At 35.8% G+C, this 17,782-nt stretch overlaps 2 protein-coding genes across 4 annotated transcripts; both read left to right on the forward strand.

The window, feature by feature from the left end:
• Nucleotides 1-122: 122 nt before the first annotated feature.
• On the forward strand, nt 123-6,546 carry LOC124220466 (Insulin degrading metalloproteinase). Of its 3 annotated transcripts, XM_046629401.1 has the most exons (15): nt 201-216; nt 319-371; nt 1,227-1,426; nt 1,494-1,994; nt 2,128-2,330; nt 2,523-2,771; nt 2,875-3,267; nt 3,359-3,468; nt 3,696-3,840; nt 3,968-4,078; nt 4,209-4,329; nt 4,668-4,874; nt 4,971-5,263; nt 5,377-5,586; nt 5,696-6,546. In XM_046629401.1, the coding sequence occupies exons 3-15, from the start codon at nt 1,255-1,257 to the stop codon at nt 5,942-5,944; spliced, it is 2,964 nt and encodes a 987-aa protein (XP_046485357.1). In that variant the 5' UTR covers nt 201-216; nt 319-371; nt 1,227-1,254; the 3' UTR covers nt 5,945-6,546. The 3 variants fall into 3 exon arrangements, with proteins under 3 accessions (XP_046485355.1, XP_046485357.1, XP_046485356.1); XM_046629399.1 differs by having other exon boundaries at nt 123-371; XM_046629400.2 differs by lacking the exons at nt 201-216; nt 319-371 and adding an exon at nt 599-1,091.
• A 1,320-nt stretch (nt 6,547-7,866) lies between these two features.
• Nucleotides 7,867-17,463, forward strand: LOC124220467 (insulin-degrading enzyme-like). Its single transcript, XM_046629402.2, has 15 exons — nt 7,867-8,156; nt 10,094-10,221; nt 10,322-10,488; nt 10,576-11,076; nt 11,165-11,361; nt 13,039-13,287; nt 13,432-13,824; nt 13,917-14,026; nt 14,289-14,433; nt 14,581-14,691; nt 14,805-14,925; nt 15,033-15,239; nt 15,330-15,622; nt 15,771-15,980; nt 16,104-17,463. Exons 2-15 carry the CDS (start codon nt 10,163-10,165, stop codon nt 16,335-16,337), a joined length of 2,997 nt encoding a protein of 998 aa, XP_046485358.1. The 5' UTR covers nt 7,867-8,156; nt 10,094-10,162; the 3' UTR covers nt 16,338-17,463.
• Nucleotides 17,464-17,782: the final 319 nt, after the last annotated feature.

The raw sequence follows: 17,782 nt of genomic DNA on the forward strand, positions 1-17,782 counted from the left end.
CTCATTAATTGCATTGTAATACTACGTTCTAGGAAAGAGTAACAAAAATGTACCCTAATACTAATGCTCCTAATACTTTATAATTTTACGTAATAATATAGATATTCAATACTGTTCAATATAGGTAAAAAATGTTTGTATAACCAATTTTGAGATATGTTGTGAATTTTTCCGTTGGCGCGGTTCTTTGCAGGTGCGGACATAAGTAGAACCAAAGTAAATATATCTAAAACTGTTCGGTAGTTAACGAATTGAGGTCTTTAAATCTAATATTTCTACTTAATAATAAAATATAATCAGTAAATGTTTTCTTTGAAGGTGATTAGATATCGGCCGCTCTATGCTTCTCTACATTCGTCGAGATTTATCAGGTATTTATTAAACCTAAATACGTATCAGAAATTAGAGGTTAAATTATAAGATGTGCGGCTTGGCGATGTGCAACCATCCTAGATTTATAGAGTCTGTGGCTACAGACTTGCATGCATGGCGATATTATTGGGGGTCTGCTGTTAGATCTGATCTAATCTGACCAATGAAACTGCTTCGTATTATCCAATTGGAAATTGAATAGTTAAAAAATTTGTACAAGGTGGATTTAGCTTCATAGCGCGGCAGTTCTTTTGACTTGTTCACTGTGTGTTGGCACGGGATCAATGGTTGTTCGAATAGGTTATTCACATTGGTCGCCCATAACGTGTTTCAGCTCATTCCAACTTATTCACGTTCTTTGTCATGGTATTAGGACCTTGACTCCCTTCTTTTCTGACTCCTCGCTTGATTCCGAGGACGCATTTTTGCATTACGATTAACCCCGCGGGTTATGTTTAGCGATTCAATATTTATGTGTTGTTATTATAATCAATGAGTGCAAACGGGAAGAAATAAATTCAAGGCACGAGTTTGCACTGGTCTGTAGGCAGCACCTGACAGTTTCATAGCGATATTCGTGAAATTTGTCGGTTGATTAGCCAGCTGTTATCGATTTGTCATGTAAACAAATTTTTTTTTTTATCAATTGAAATACAAGTCATTACGGAGACTCTGTGTCAAAACGTTGATATAAATCCAAACGAGGCTCCCGTATGCAAGTTAGTAAATATTTGCACTGTTTTTTGCTATAAAACTAACTGTTTACCAATCCTTTAAGGGTTTTACCAAATCTTTACATTAATATTTTCATATATTGATTAAAATATTTAATGATTATATTGCATCTATTTAAGGCGAGAGTCGTCAGAGGTAACCGCTACGATGGCAACATCACCTGTTCAGACAAATGATACGATTCGATTTAATGACATAAGCAAATCCCAGAATGATAAAAGGCTTTATAGGGGTCTTATATTACCCAACAAAATGAAGGTATTACTCATAAGCGATTCAACAACTGACAAAAGTGCTGCATCGCTTGATGTTAATGTTGGTAAGCTATCAACTTGATTTTCTTGTAGCTCTTTACTTAAGTCACTATATCTACCGATCAATTTCAGGATGCATGAGCGATCCTGCAGATCTTCCCGGTTTGGCCCACTTCTGTGAGCACATGCTTTTCCTTGGAACAGAGAAATTTCCAGCTGAAAATGAATATGGAAAATACCTGTCAGAACATGGTGGGCAAAGTAACGCGGTTACTTTCCCAGATCACACGAATTACTACTTTGACGTGACTCCAGAAAGCTTGTCTGGAGCCTTGGATAGGTTTTCTCAGTTCTTTCTGAAACCATTGTTCACTGAGACAGCTACCGAGAGGGAATTGAATGCTGTTAATCTTGAGCATGAGAAAAATATAAGCAATGACACTTGGCGAATGGATCAGTTGGAAAAATCATCTGCGAATCCAAATCATGCATACTCGAAATTTGGAACAGGAAATAAAGAGACATTGGATGTAATTCCTAAGAAAAATGGTATCAATGTCAGGGATGAATTGTTGAAATTTCACAAAGAGTGGTATTCAGCCAATATCATGTCGCTAAGTGTACTTGGAAAAGGTCAGTTACTTTTTTCACCTTACGGTGTTTTTGCAACCCTAATACTACCCTAAAAGATTGAGTAATATTATTTTTCAAGCATTTCAATGAACCAAGAAATAGACTTTATATTTACGAAATGTTACTTCTGTAGAAAGTCTTGATGAATTGGAAACCTTAGTTACTAAACTATTTTCTAATGTCGAAAATCTTGACGTCGATGTACCGACTTGGGATGAACACCCATTTTCTAAGGAGAACTTTCAAACAAGATGGTATATTGTACCCATCAAAGATGTGAGAAATCTGAACATGACATTTCCGATACCTGATTTACGTGAACATTTCAGATCTGCAGTAAGTTGTTGAATTAAGTACTCATTGGCTGAATTGGCAATTAGCATACTAGTTATATTATTATTTATTAGAGTAAAATATCTAAATACACATAAAATATTTTTACATACTAATAGTAAGTTGATGCTAATTTGCACAGTCATATCATCGCGATATTGTCCGATAAGATAATTTGTAATATTTCGTTCTTAGCCAGCCAATTATATTTCACATCTCCTTGGGCATGAGGGTGAGGGTTCGCTATTGTCTGCATTAAAAGCTAAAGGTTGGAGTAATTCTTTGGTATCCGGACAACGGCAGGCAGCCAGAGGTTTTGGTTTTTTTGGTACCTATGTTGATCTAACTGAAGAGGGTATCAAACACATCGATGACATTGTCACACTAACTTTTCAATACATTAATTTGATGAAAAAAGAAGGTCCCGTATCATGGATATTTGAAGTAAGAGTTCATTAATTCATCGTTGGAAAGTTTTTATTCCTGATTACTAATAACATCTCTCGTTTATCGCTCTTCACACTTTATGCATTGATATTTGTTATAGGAATGCAAAGATATAGCTGCAATGAACTTCCGTTTCAAAGAAAAGTCATCACCACGTAGTTGGGTAAATTCAACTGTACATTGTTTGCAAGAGTATCCTATGCAAGAAATATTGACAGGGCCTCGGCTGTTGAGGGAATGGAAGCCAGAGTTAATTGAGATGGTTCTGGGTTATCTGACTCCAGAAAATGTTAGAATCTCTGTCGTAGCGCAGCAGTATGAGGACATTGCTAATGAAAAGGAAACCTGGTATGGAACTCGGTATATGAAAGAAAAAATACCAAATGACATTATTGAGAAATGGCGGAATGCAGGTCTAAGCTCGGATCTACGACTTCCAGCTAAAAACGAATTCATACCAGCAAATTTTGAGCTAAAGCCACAAGAGCCTGACGTAAGTACCAAGCTTGTTTGGTTAGTTATTAATTTACTTTTATCAGCGAAATCTTTGACGACATGATGAAATATTACAATTGGTCTTACAGGCAAACAAATTCCCAGTAATTATTGAAGATACAGCGCTAATGCGAGTTTGGTTCAAGCAAGATGATGAATTTCTCTTGCCTAAAGCTAATCTTAGCTTCGACTTTGTTAGGTGAGCAATTTATTTGATTTTATACAAAATCTTGATGTGAATATCCGCATTAAGCTGCAGAATTTAGACAATGCATATGTACCTACCTACTTCATATATGAATCGATTGAAAAATTCTGACCAATGTGATTAATTAGTATTTGATCTGATTTGTATTGTGACTTCAATCTAAAAATTCCAGTAAAGAAAACTTTAATATCAGTTTTTAGCATAACATATATTTTCAGTCCTTTGGCGTATATGGATCCAGTAAGTTGCAATCTAGCCTACATGTTTGTGCAGCTGTTTTGTGATTCGTTAAACGAATATGCCTATGCGGCTGATCTTGCAGGATTGAAATGGGAACTTAGTAATAGCAAATATGGAATGATTGTGAGTAATTAATTGATGTGATATGTTATGCAAATTGCCATTGCACTTTTTTTGTATTTTGTGTCGGTGGTGACAAGCTTATGCTATTTTACCAACACATCATTAGACTAGTTATTTTTTCATCCAGCTAGCAATTGGAGGCTATAATGACAAACAACACGTTTTGCTCGAGAAAATTATTGATCGAATGGTCAGTTTTAGAATTGATGTGCAACGATTTGACATTATAAAAGAAAACGTAAGTAGATCATTATATGATAAATTTTTTGTTTATAACACTATTCGATAACCAGTAAGAATATTATCAGTGCTGGTATTGCAGGCATGTTGATTTTCTGTGAATATATTTTTCACCGTGTTGGTTTTAGTATATTAGAGGCCTGAAAAATTTTGATGCTGAGCAACCCTATCAACATGCCGTTTATTATTTGGCAGTTTTGCTAGCAGAAACTGTTTGGACCAAGGATGAACTGTTAGATGCAACTTCACGTGAGTAAGATGGAAATTTCATTTATGTGATTACATCAAAGACTGAACTACAGTATATCTGTAGCGTTGTTGGGCGTATTTTTGTAATTAATTAAATACAAATTATAACTTATTTGTAATTAAATCGAAATCAATTTTAAATTACTTTTTTAATTTGTAATTGATTTCGTTCAAATTACACTTTCGTTACATTACATTTGTAATTAGTACTTCGAATGTAATTAGTTATGGAACGTAATTGGATGCTCCCAACCAACACTGATCTGTATAAGCTAATGAAAAGTAAGTTTCAAGCAACGTAATTAAATATTAACGTTCACAAAACATTATGATTTCAGATTTGACAGTGGAAAGGGTTCAACAATTTATACCACAAATTCTAGGAAAAATGCATATTGAATGTTTAATCCATGGAAACGTGACCAAGTCGGAAGCATTAGATATTGTCAAACTTGTTGAATCAAGATTGACTAATACGTTGCCGCAAGTTACACCGTTATTGCCTCGACAATTAGTTTTACACCGGGAAGTGAGATTAGACGATGGTAAGTGTAATAGCTGTCAGTCCAGTATAGTTTGGTAATTGCAAATTAGTAGATAATAAAATGCATGACGTATTAATTTGAATTACTAAATTTCAGGTTGTCACTTCCTTTACGAGATCGAGAACAAATTACACAGAAGTTCATGTGCCGAAGTATACTACCAATGTCATCTTCAGGCAACAGAATCAAACATGCTTCTAGAGTTATTGGTCCAAATTATAACTGAACCCTGCTTTAATACTTTGCGGACAAAAGAACAGCTTGGCTACATCGTATTTAGTGGAATAAGAAGAACAAACGGTGCGCAAGGTCTGAGAATCATTGTGCAAAGTGACAAGCATCCCCAGCATGTTGAACAAAGAATAGAAGCCTTTTTGCAGTCGATGTTGGTGAGTTTCCTGGATTAAAATTAACATTTGTTTGTCGTTTCAAACTGATCTTTGGTTGTTTTGTTACTTATTATTCAAATTCCTGTGTACATCCGATTTTTTTGCTTTTCCAGGGGCAGCTAGTTGATATGTCAGAAGAAGAATTTCACAGACACAAAGAGGCTCTGGCTATAAAAAGATTGGAGAAACCAAAAATGATGAGCACTTTATCGGCTTTGTTTTGGTCCGAAATCTCAACACAACAATACAATTTCGATAAAGCTAACATCGAAGTATCCTACATGAGAACTATAACGAAAGAAATGGTCATTCAATTTTATAAGGTATGTTTCTCATTCTTGCCGATTTAATCAGTATCACTGTATTATCTCGTGTTAAAAAATGATTTACAGATGTATAGCTACAAATAGCGTTACGTACTTTATATTTTAGGACGCTATACACAGTTCATCCCCAAGTAGACACAAGCTTTCAGTCCATGTAGTTTCAATGGTGGAAGGTGGTGCTGGACATGCAGAGGCAAACGTTGCAGAGGAAGGATCAACCCCCTCTACGGAAACCAGTCCAAATACACCCCATAGAATTAAGGACGTGATGTCATTTAAATCTAGCCAGGCATTATATCCTCTACTGCAGCCATTCATTGATATACCCAGAAAAGGGCGAAGATCGAAGTTATAATGTTCGGGTACAGTGATTAAGTACATGTGATGCTCCACGCCTAGGTCTTTAAAATGTTATGAATTGATAGTGTCGTGACATGTATTTTAGGAGAGGCATAAACTTTTCTTATCTTAGGTCTATATGCCATAGCCTTGAGTATTATCTAATCACATCGATCCAACAGCCTTGACTGAACGATTACGATATGGAATTATTGGTCACTAGTCCCTTTTTGTTTTTTTCAATACGACAGGGAAATTTGTTCACGATTTCACAGAAAAACTTTCAAACAGAAAAATTATGTCATAAATCAACCGTTGCGTTAGAAAATTAGATATCTACGTGTATCCATGATTAATATGCATGCAATTTGTTTATGTTACACCCGAATTGGTAATAATTTGTAATTTGCACCTCAATCACTGTTACACGTTTGAAAATGATAACAGGAAGCAAACTTTGAAAAAATTTCCAAATTCATCGGCAGTCACTTGGTACATACATTCTACATACGTGCAGTAAATAAAGTGCAATAGAATATTTGATTATTTTTGTAGTAGCAGTGAGCGATTCAATCGCTAATGAATTTTCAAATAAAGAACGTCATTACAAAATTATAATTCTTTCGTTATCAACAGAACCATTCATGTTGTGTGCCAACGAAAAAACCAAACTATAGTTTCAAAATATTGTCACAGCTGCTTCTATGATCTCGGAGCAAAATGGACGAGCACTATTCTCTGTCTTCAGCTGTGTGCGTATTACAATTATTCATTTTTCGGAAGTCGTACCTGGTTCTAATAGAGCTAAATAAATTTGATTTTTCTCCCGCGTCTGAACCATCGTACTGCTAGCCTGATAATTGCAATTGATATCTATTCGATTAAAAAAAAGATGGGCTTTGAATTGCCCAGTTTTCAACTCTATTTGGGTCATTTCTTTGACTGAGGTTGCGGCACATAAACACGGATCAGGTCCTGTTTCCTCGGGCAAAACAGAAAATGGTCGTTAATGAGGTTAATCTGGAATCAATTGAAGCAGTATTATGACCCGCAAAGTATACCCATTAACGTGAATTCGACCAAACTCTGCAGAAAAAAAGTAACAAAAAAGTTTAAGTCAAGAAATGGTCGTTGTTACGTGTAACTCTGTGCTTCTGAAACCATTTCCTTCTCCAGTATACAATTAATTCCTTCTAAAGTCAGTTGATCGTTGTGTTAAAACAGAGACTTTCTCTTAACGGTCGTAGCCATTAAATTGAAATTAGAATTATACATCATAAGTTTAATAAATAATACTGGAGTATTTTGTTATTCGAGCAATTTCTTAATCAAAATGTCATGACTGAACAAACTAAACCAGAGTTTGCAAACAAAAATATCCTGAAAAACCAATTGGAAGCTTGAAACTTCCAATTGCTTGAAGCTAGCATGATTCAAATGAGGAAAAAATGATTCCGGACAGTTTGTTACACTAGGTAGACAGTTAACCAGAAAATTGAGTTGATACAACGGGAATTGGTCGGAAATAATAGCATTAACCGTTATTTGCATGAAAAATCTTTCCTTGGACACAAAAAACGTTTTATTGATACAATTGCATATAACTGCACATTATTAGCTATACATTTTGTCTTTGGGAGTAAACTCTTACGCTGCGAGCCTGGCTCACAGTGTAAAAAAAAAAACTAATACGGCAGACGTTTGAAAAAATTCACCGAGAAGGAAGTGATTTTCAGTCGAAAAAGTTTGAAAATCTTTTCCAAATTTTGAATGTCGATAATTAAGTGCGTAACCAATTTATATTTTTGGGTGCACGGGTACGTCCAGTGTTACTTTTTATGGGGTTTCGAAATAACGTATTGATGTGTCATACACCAGGCTGTGTAACAGCTATTTTTCCTCCACGGGAGAGAAAAATTCAGTCAAATTTATAGGTACGATTATTATTCATGGAAGTCAAGAAAGTGATGACACTAACTCTTTCTTTTTCAGTTTGACGACATGTTGGGAGAAGGATGATGTTCACAATGGTTAAGGATTAGTCTCACAATCAGGATATCAGTCGAGTGTACTCGGTGTTGGTTGGCAGTGACAGTCGTCAAATTACTCTGTACAGGAAACATCATGCGATACAATTGTACGATTATTGCTTTCCGAGTTTTCTCGCGGATATTTGAAAACACTTTAATCATTTCGAAGTAGTGGTATAAGCCTATAGTTTGTTCCTAGTAAGTTCATTTGGATTTACTTGTTTTTATTCATGAATTGTGTGTGTACAGTTTACACGATCACGATATAACTATAAAAGCGTGCCGGATTTTCAAACATATTAAATATACCAACTTTGGTATATTTTTGGTAACTGCAGATTGTGCTGCTGGAAATATATCTTTTGTGCGAGTGTCTAACTGTATGTCATAAATTTAACAATCAATCCTCAGATATAAGAATAAAATTACTAATAAAATAGTTTTTTGTCCACAGATTTGCTGTAGAAAGTAGGTGTGTTTATGTGTACAGAGTTCAGAAAAACTTTTGTAGTTTTTAGAGTGCTTACATACCTTTTGTGATTAATATCACTACGTTAGGTGATCATCATAACATAAGATTACTTTAGGTTCATGCTTTCGCGGGACGTTCTGACCTACCGATCAAGGTGATAACCTTGTAAACAGGATAAAAGTGCCGGTCTGCCTAGCCAGCCTGACCTAAACATGGAAACAAGCTACCTCGGCGCCTACAGAGAGGCAATCGGAGTTACAATTTGCCGTCTCAGGAACGAAATTGTAACACCTGGTTGCCTATGTGTAGGCGTCGAGGTGGCTTGTTTCTATGTTTGGGCTCGATATATCTCACGGTACATCGGCCATGTTACGTTGCAGCGCAGGGCGAACTTGAATGTCATAATTATGCTGGAATTGAATTTCATGAATTCTGGTATACATGTGCCAAATGGTGTGGGAAATAGGTAGCTTTTATAGGAAAAGGCCTGCATGCTTCACGTTAAAATTTATTCGGAGAAAATATGTTGAAAAATCATTCGTGTCTAGCGGAAAAATATCGTCAAGTCACTAATTTATTGCTCTGAAAGCTACTCGTATGAAATTTTAAATAGTACTACAAAAAAGGACAGTTCAATTCTCACACGTTGGTAAAATCTGCCTTATGAAAAGAATTTCAATATCGTACGTTTAATTGAGACATGGCTGTGGCAGCACAGCAATGTTGATATTATCATCCCATACAGCATCGAGACGTTGCAGCAACATAACTTTGCAACATTGGCAATGATTGCGCTTATATTGCGTAATGTTACCGCAATGTCCGAGTCTCCGCCATTCATTGCGTAAGAACTAAGATATTTCTGAAATATTGCAGAAATTTGTTTTTTCAAATTTCATACATGTGTATCATATTGGTGAAATAAGTTATATACAAAATTACAGATAAAACTTTTATTATGACATTTCTACTGCAGCTGCGTATATAAATATCCATGGAGTCTTTTTAAACAGAATTACATGTCCGGAAATGTACATGATTGTTCATTTTTAAATTGTCTTGTAGATCCAAAACAATTTGTCTTTCGATTTCTTGCAAACTCCTTATCAAATTTCTCGGTATGGAAAAGCCGATTATCAGATTAAATTTTTTTATCACTTTACTTAGTGGGGATTTCAATGCTCGCAATCATTTTTGGAGCAGCAACGTTAGACATAATGAAGACGATTTTTTTCTTGACCTTGGTGAATTGTTGAATAATATTATTCTTGGATATGAAGGTCGAGACATCAAAACACTTTTTTTTATTGTGTTAACGTTTCAGCCCTGATGGGAGCCCTCCTTAGAACAATTTTATTTAAAACATCGGTCACGTAATCGTAATCGTAAGGACTCCAAACTTGGTTATTTTGCTGAGAAATACACTTGGTGTATTTTAAATACGTGATTACGCGTACCCTGGATGTTTCTCTACCACGTCAAACCTTATACGCAGATGGTTACTATCCATCGAATATTACTTCAATTCTCTAACTAAGTGAGGTGCTGATATGATCTTCGGTAGTTTCACAAATTCGGCGTAGATTAACGTGTTCTCCTCGCACTTTAAGCATACATGATGAGCTTAATTTCCGTGTACACAACAGGTTTCGTGTTCTTCCAGATTTCCTGTTACTTCACGACACCTATCCCAGATATTTACATATTGTCCACTTCTGATCGGATTGCAATTATGGAGGAACTATGTCAAAGTATCAATACCAGTCAGAGAAAAGCGACTATTTACTCCCAGTTAGTGAATACTTGTATTTTTTTTTTAATTTTACAAACACGGTATTTTTCACCAAGTACTCATTCATTAATTATTGGTTATAATTGAATGCGTTTCAAGACAAAGGTTGCTCGGGATAAACGATCGAATACGCTTTAATGATATAATCAAATCTCCGAACGACAAAAGACTTTACAGAGGTCTGATATTACCGAATGATATGAGGGTACTACTGATAAGCGATTCAACGACTGACAAAAGCGCTGCATCTCTCAACGTTGAAGTCGGTAAGTTATACTCGTATAACCCGTGAAAATGTTTTCATTTCCAATTAATTCACTCACCTCATCGCAGCAACTTCATACTCATTTCAGGAAGTATGAATGACCCCATACAATTACCAGGTCTGGCACACTTTTGCGAGCACTTGCTTTTTCTTGGAACAGAGGCATATCCAGCGGAGAATGATTATACGAAATACATCTACGACCATGGTGGAACATGTAACGCATCTACCGGCGACGATTTCACCAATTACTACTTTGATGTAAACCCCGAAAATTTACCCGGGGCCTTGGACCGGTTTTCTCAGATTTTTGTGAACCCATTGTTCACCGAGTCAGCCATCGAGAGGGAATTGAATGTTGTTGATCTTGAGCATGAATCAAACCTAATGGACGATAAATGGCGAATTAGGCAGTTACATAAATCATTGGCAAATCCCATGCACCCGTACTCGAAATTTGGAACGGGAAATAAAGAGACGTTGGGCACAATCCCGAGGCAGCTTGATATCAACATCAGAGACGAACTGTTGAAATTTCACGAAACGTGGTATTCAGCCAGCATCATGACGCTCAGCGTAATTGGAAAAGGTCAGAGAATAGTAATATTTTTACTGCACAATTTAGAATTTAATGTACAATCAATTAGGCTTGTTCTAACGAATGAACATTTTTTTAGAAAATCTCGATGAATTGGAAGCTCTAGTTACTACAATTTTTACTAATCTGCAAAATTTTGATGTTCATTCAACATCCTGGATCGTCCATCCATTCTCTGATCTTCAAACAAGAGTGTACGCCGTACCCATAAAGGATGTCAGATATCTCAGCATAATGTTCCCGTTACCTGACATGGGAGAATATTTCAGCTCTACAGTGAGTTTAGTTGATTAGGCGATTTGTGTGTATATAATATATAGGTTAGTCCGAATTAACGTGAACAGTTGGTCACCGATTCATTCTTTACTTCTACTCCCCCAAATTTGCATATTCAAATTATTTTCACGTGCCGTTTAAGAGTGGATATTTTAGATATCATTTTCCACTACTCGAAAACTGTCCACTTAGGGCAAAGTTGTAAACGGGAAAACAATGTGTTTTTGTATATATTGGTCGAAAATAATATGTTCAGAATTTTCTGGAAATCGTAAACCATTGTATTAAACGAAAAATGTATGAAAATCGTTTTTTCTCGCAAAGCAAGTTTCAGGGTGGCCACCCGTCTGGAAAACCGGGAAATGTCAGGGAATTTTGTATGTCAGGGAAAAGTCAGGGAAATGTCGGGGAATTTTTATGGAACTCACGGATTTCAAAAGCTTTGTCCATGAAATTGAGATGCTATCACCGCATCGTCACAATTTTTCTTCTTTTCTTATTGACGATTATAAGCTTAGTTGCTGATTGTCACGTGAATTCAATAGTACGACCAGACATCGGTTTGATTTATCTACGGCCGTCACTGCGTGTGGAGACGCAAGTTCACCGACGCCTAATAGTCTAGAAAAAACGAAGCCTCAGATTTTTGGCAATAACTCAAAAAGTAAAAGCGCTAGCGAAAATTTCAAAAACATTCTTAAAGAGGAGGAAATATCGAATAAAAAATTACAAGCACCCGGAATTCTATCTTCGGTATTAGTAATTTTAATTTAACGCTGAACATAGGGCTCTGCGCAACTGTTACGGCATAGACGCGCCGCGTCTAGACAGTGCACCGCATAATATAATTGTTTTGCTGTATTGAATATCAATTTCAAAATTTGGATAGATTGAGGTGTATTCTTAACGCTTAAAAGAAAAATGTCCGGTTGGGAAAAAATTTTTAAATTTATACTTCAAAAAGTTACACATTCGTTAATTAGTCATGATTCTTCGAACCTCGATTTTCATTGCAAACAGCATGAATCTTCAAATAATAGCTCTAAAAATATTTCGCTTCTTGGAGCTCCTTCTTAAATATATACTTAACAAGACCAAGCAAATGGAAACTTTCAGTTTTTGTCAACTTTCAAAAATCATAATGAACGGAATGAACAATTTTTAAAAACTTTTATAACTTTAATATATTGAGCCATACTTTACCTTGGTTACTATGGTTTTTAGTGGTTTCTGCAAAAATTGTCCATCAAAATGTTAGGGAAAAATAATGATTTTAATCAAGAAAAACCGGGAAATGTCAGGGAATTCCGTTAGCGGAATTGAGTGGCCACCCTGTCAGTTTCCGAAAAATTTGAATTTATTTCTGGATTTTCACTGACTAAAAAGAAAACTTTTTTATACCTGACGCCAAATGGGCCCGGTGGTCGTTAGGGAGCTACGTTTGTTTTTGCACATCAATGTGCATGTTATTGGATTGTAACATTTGGCCGCAACTTTTCTTCAATTCATTTTTAGATAACATGTACTATCGTCTGGACTACCCCAGATACAAACAAATCCATAAGCTTCTGCCATTGTAGTTAATTTTAAAGTTTAGGTCAACCTTTCGCAATGATATTATCTATAAAATAATAAATTAGATAATGTCGTCTGAACTGTTTTTATTCTCATTGCTAGTCGGTGCATTATATCTCGCATCTTCTTGGACATGAAGGTAAAGGTTCTCTGTTGTCTGCATTGAAAACCCATAATTGGAGTAATTCCTTACAAGCTGAACATGGAAGAGGAGCTAGAGGTTTCAAGTTTTTTAACATCAATCTTGACCTAACGGAAAATGGACTAAGAAACGTCAGTGATATTGTCTGGTTGACGTTTCAATACATTAATTTGATGAAAGAAGAAGGTCCTATTCCGTGGATTTTTGAAGTGAGTACTCATTAATCAATTATACGGGGCTTCTATTTTTACCACGTTTTTATTAACTCGCTTTCTTATCAGTATGTTCGTTTGATTGTCTGGCTATAAAGCAATCTGATCCCTTATTATACATGTTGTATATGTTTATTGTAGGAATGCAAAAAAATGCGGAATATAAATTTCCGTTACGAGGAGAAATCGTCACCTTGTGATTTAGTCAACTCAACTGTACGTTGTTTGCGAGAATACCCCGCGCGGGAAGTCTTGACAGGACCTCGGTTGTCCAACGAATGGAATCCGGACTTGATTGAGGAACTACTGACTTATCTGACTCCAAGATACGTAAGAATCTCTGTCGTAGCTCGGTGGTGTAAGAATATGACTAATGAAACGGAAACCTGGTATGGAACCGAGTATATGATAGAAAAAATACCACATGACATTGTTGTGGACTGGAAGGATGCAGGTCTGAGCGGGATCCTACGACTTCCAGCTGAAAACGAATTCATACCAACAAATTTTGAGCTAAAGCCACGAGAGCCTGACGTAAGTACCAAGCTTCTTCGATTAGTTGATAATTTACTTTTATCAGCGAAATCTTTCGACGATCTGATGAAATATTACAATTGGCCTTACAGGCGAACAAATTCCCAGTAATTATTGAAGACACAGCGCTGATGCGAGTTTGGTTCAAGCAAGATGATGAATTTCTCTTGCCTAAAGCTAATCTTAGATTCAATTTTGTTAGGTGAGCATTTTATTTGATTTTATACAAAGTCTTGATGTGATTGTCCGCATTAGGTTGCAGAATTTAAACACTGCATTTGTAACTATTAACCCCTTATGTGAATAGATTGAAAAATTCTGACCAATGTGATTAATTAGCATTTGATCTGTTGATCTGATTTTTATCATGAATTGAATCCAACATTAGAATTGTCATTCAAAGATCTGAAAATTCCAATAAAGAAAACTTTAACATCGGTTATTAGCATGACACATATTTTCAGTTCTTTCACAAGCATCGATCCAGTTAATTGCAATCTGGGATACATATTCGTGGACCTGTTCTACGATTCATTGAACGAATATACTTATGCTGCCCGTCTTGCAGGACTCTGTTGGTCTCTTAGTCATAACGATTACGGAATGACCGTGAGTATCTACAGTTGACGTTAAATATGTTCCTTATATTCTTTTGATCATCATAGGCAATATCTTTAGGTGAATATATACGTACATAGGTATATCACGAGGTATATCGCCATTTTACGCAATGCAATGATTATATGCTTTCTTTAGTTAACAATCGAGGGCTATAACGACAAACAGCGAATTTTGCTCGAGAAAATCGTTGATGAGATGGCCAATTTTAAAGTAAATCCGCGTCTATTCCAAACCTTTAAAGAAAGTGTAAGTATAAGATGTCGCGAGAACGACGATTTCTCTTGTACCATCATGTGATGTGGGTATTACTTACATACTGTGATGCTCAATGGATTTATTCCTCACCGTGTTGGTTTCAGTATATTAGGAGTCTGAAAAATATGAAAGCTGACCCGCCTTACTATCGTGCTGACTACCACATGGGGGTTTTGCTGTCAGAGACTAAATGGACCGTAGATGATTTGCTGAAATCAACTTCACGTAAGTAACACGCGAGTTTCATGTTATACCCAGCTGCGTAAAGGGCTGAATCCTACAGACTTGCGTCCAAGTTTGAGTATTGATCGCCAAAATTTCTATGCTTTCAGTATTGACAGCGGAAAACTTACAACATTATATAAAACAGATGCTAAGTAAGGTGCACATTGAATGTTTAATACATGGAAACGTGACCAAGTCGGAAGCGTTAGATATGGTCAAAATATTTGAATTTAAATTGATCAACGCGTTGCCACAATTCTCACCGCTACTACCACGACAATTAATTCGATGTCAACAGGTGAAATTAGATGATGGTAAGTGCAACATCAATGAGTTAGACTTTCTCTATTTGTTGTTAAAATTGTTTCTCTACTATACTTTGACTTTCATTTACAATGTTTCAGGTTGTAACTTTCTTTACGATGTCGGTAATAGATTGCACAAAAGTTCCTGCGTCCAAGTGTACTACCAATGTGGTGTTGAGACGATAGAGTCGAACGTACTCTCGGAGCTCCTGAATCAAATAATATTTGAACCCTACTTTGATACCATTAGAACCAAAGAACAGCTTGGCTACATCGTTTACATCAGTGTACGACGAATAAATGGTGCGCAAGGTCTGAAATTTACTGTGCAAAGTGACAAACATCCTCAGTATGTTGATCAAAGAATAGAAGCATTTTTGGAAGCGATGTTGGTAAGTTTCCTGGATCGCGTTAAACGCGATTTGCTTGTGTTTTTAAGCTTCTTTTGAACTATCGCTAAACTCGAATTTTTGGGTGTATACTTCCAATGCATTTGCAGAATTTGAATTCCTTCGTACTTTCGATTACTCTTACTTTCAGAACCAGTTAGTTGATATGCCGGAAGAAGAATTCTCAAGTCACAAAGACGCCTTAGCTACGAAAAAATTGGAGAAACCGACAATGCTGGGCACTCTGACGAGTTTGTTCTGGTCTGAAATATGGGAGCAACGATACAATTTCGACAGGGCTAACATGGAAGTATCCTACATGAGAACTGTAACGAAAGAAATGGTTATCAAATTTTATAAGGTGTGCACGAGTATTTCGACGTTTTATTTGACATATTGCGGTGTCGTCTTATTTAAAAATAAATTTACGTTATAATAAATAATTTACCGTGAATAACCACAAGTGTTTCTTTTCAATTTTTAGGATGTCCTTACGAATTCAGGTTCGACTAGATGTAAACTTTCGGTACATGTAGTTTCAATGGCTGAAGGCGGAGCTGGACATACAACGATCAACGTCCCGGAAAATAGATCACCTCCATCCTCGGAATCACGTATAAATACCGTTTGTAGAATTAATGACGCAGCGATGTTTCGTTCAACCCAAGCGTCGTATCCTTTGGTAAAGCCATTTATTGATGTACCAAAGAAAATTTGAAGGAAACGTAAATTATAACTGTATTTGATATAATGGATACGATGCACCGGATACGGGCATCCGAGACAAATTTTATTAAACAATAGGGCATTAGTTCGAATGGACTGAACTATGAAATAATTGTATTACAAAATGATTGTTCACCAATCCCATGTTGTGCAATGTGACAGATTTTCAAATAGAAAAAAGGATTGACAAATTCATTATTTGATCCATATAATGAGATATGTACATATGTGCCACGGGTATATATGTTAATTTTTCGACTTCACATATCTGGGATTGGTAACTCATACTTGCAGTGATCTGTACTAACGATAATTCATTTCTATGAGAATAACCGCGGTGAGCGAATCTGACGAGTTCAGAGCAATTTTCATATCTCTGAGAGTCATTTTTATAGATATATCATATTTTTAGATAAGATTTAATAAAATAGTACGTAATTTTGTGGAAATAACGAGCATGACCGTCAAATCATATTTACCCAGTTATACCCAATCAGAAGGCCGAAAAAAGGCGATTTTACAAGGATTTCTCATGAAGTGACATTTTAATTTGATAATGTAAAAATTTATATACACATTGGGGTAACATTGAACTTTGTCCTGATATTTTTTAATTGTAAAAATAATGATTTTTAAAGCTGCTATAGCGGATCTCCGGGAGCATCTCTAAAAAAAAAACAGGCGTCTTGCGGTGAGCATAATATAAGGTATTGTCCAGTCTTCGATCGAAGGAACGAGCAGAACATTAATTTTTAGAAAAACAGCAGCTTTTCAAACAAAAATCGATTTTCCATAAAAAATGTCCCCTTAATTTGTCTGTAAAATGGAAAATATTAATCGACGAGAAAAAATCCTCGATCAAGGACTGAAAAATATCTTCATAAAGGTTGTGTAAAAATTTGAGACTGATCGGATCAGCCGTTTCCGAGAAATCTTGCTCACTCCGACTTTGAACATATAGTTTTAAGAAAAAAGCGTTCAGTTTCACAAGCATTTTCAAACGCTCCGGGGTATCTTTGCAAATGTGCGCGTAACGTCGATGTGAAATTTTCTGTGCATATACTTGAATGTATTTATTTATTGAAAACGAAATAAAACAAATCAATTTTGGAAAATCCTAACAAGGTACAACTCCTTAAATATTTTGTTTCTGTCTTTTCATTATATAAATTGATAGCCGAACTTACAGTATTTCCCGTTTAAAATGTGGTTAATATTCTTCAACCAACGTGGTAGGAAACGATATAAAAATTACCGAATCCTGTATTCTTTTGCTATTAACTGCATATGTGTAAAAATATTTAACAAGTCTTCTCTGCTTCTAATAAAGTATGACAGCAATTTGGGTCTCTGAACTTGGTCGAACATGAACCGATTCGCTAATTGCAACGGTGATTTGCAGAGTATAAGCCAGCTGATTGATCAAAATCCGCATTC

The sequence above is a fragment of the Neodiprion pinetum genome, chromosome 5, assembly GCF_021155775.2.
Source record: "Neodiprion pinetum isolate iyNeoPine1 chromosome 5, iyNeoPine1.2, whole genome shotgun sequence".
In the NCBI taxonomy this organism is placed as follows: domain Eukaryota; kingdom Metazoa; phylum Arthropoda; class Insecta; order Hymenoptera; family Diprionidae; genus Neodiprion; species Neodiprion pinetum.

Excerpts from the sequence above, each read along its gene's own strand:
- LOC124220467 (XM_046629402.2), top strand. The coding sequence starts at position 10,163 with ATGGAGGAACTATGTCAAAGTATCAATACCAGTCAGAGAAAAGCGACT. Across the intron at positions 10,222-10,321 it reads AAAGCGACTATTTACTCCCA|ACAAAGGTTGCTCGGGATAA; the intron begins GTTAGTGAATAC and ends ATGCGTTTCAAG. Across the intron at positions 15,240-15,329 it reads ACAGGTGAAATTAGATGATG|GTTGTAACTTTCTTTACGAT; the intron begins GTAAGTGCAACA and ends ACAATGTTTCAG.
- LOC124220466 (XM_046629399.1), top strand. The coding sequence starts at position 304 with ATGTTTTCTTTGAAGGTGATTAGATATCGGCCGCTCTATGCTTCTCTA. Across the intron at positions 4,079-4,208 it reads TTGACATTATAAAAGAAAAC|TATATTAGAGGCCTGAAAAA; the intron begins GTAAGTAGATCA and ends TGTTGGTTTTAG. Across the intron at positions 4,330-4,667 it reads ACTGTTAGATGCAACTTCAC|ATTTGACAGTGGAAAGGGTT; the intron begins GTGAGTAAGATG and ends TTATGATTTCAG.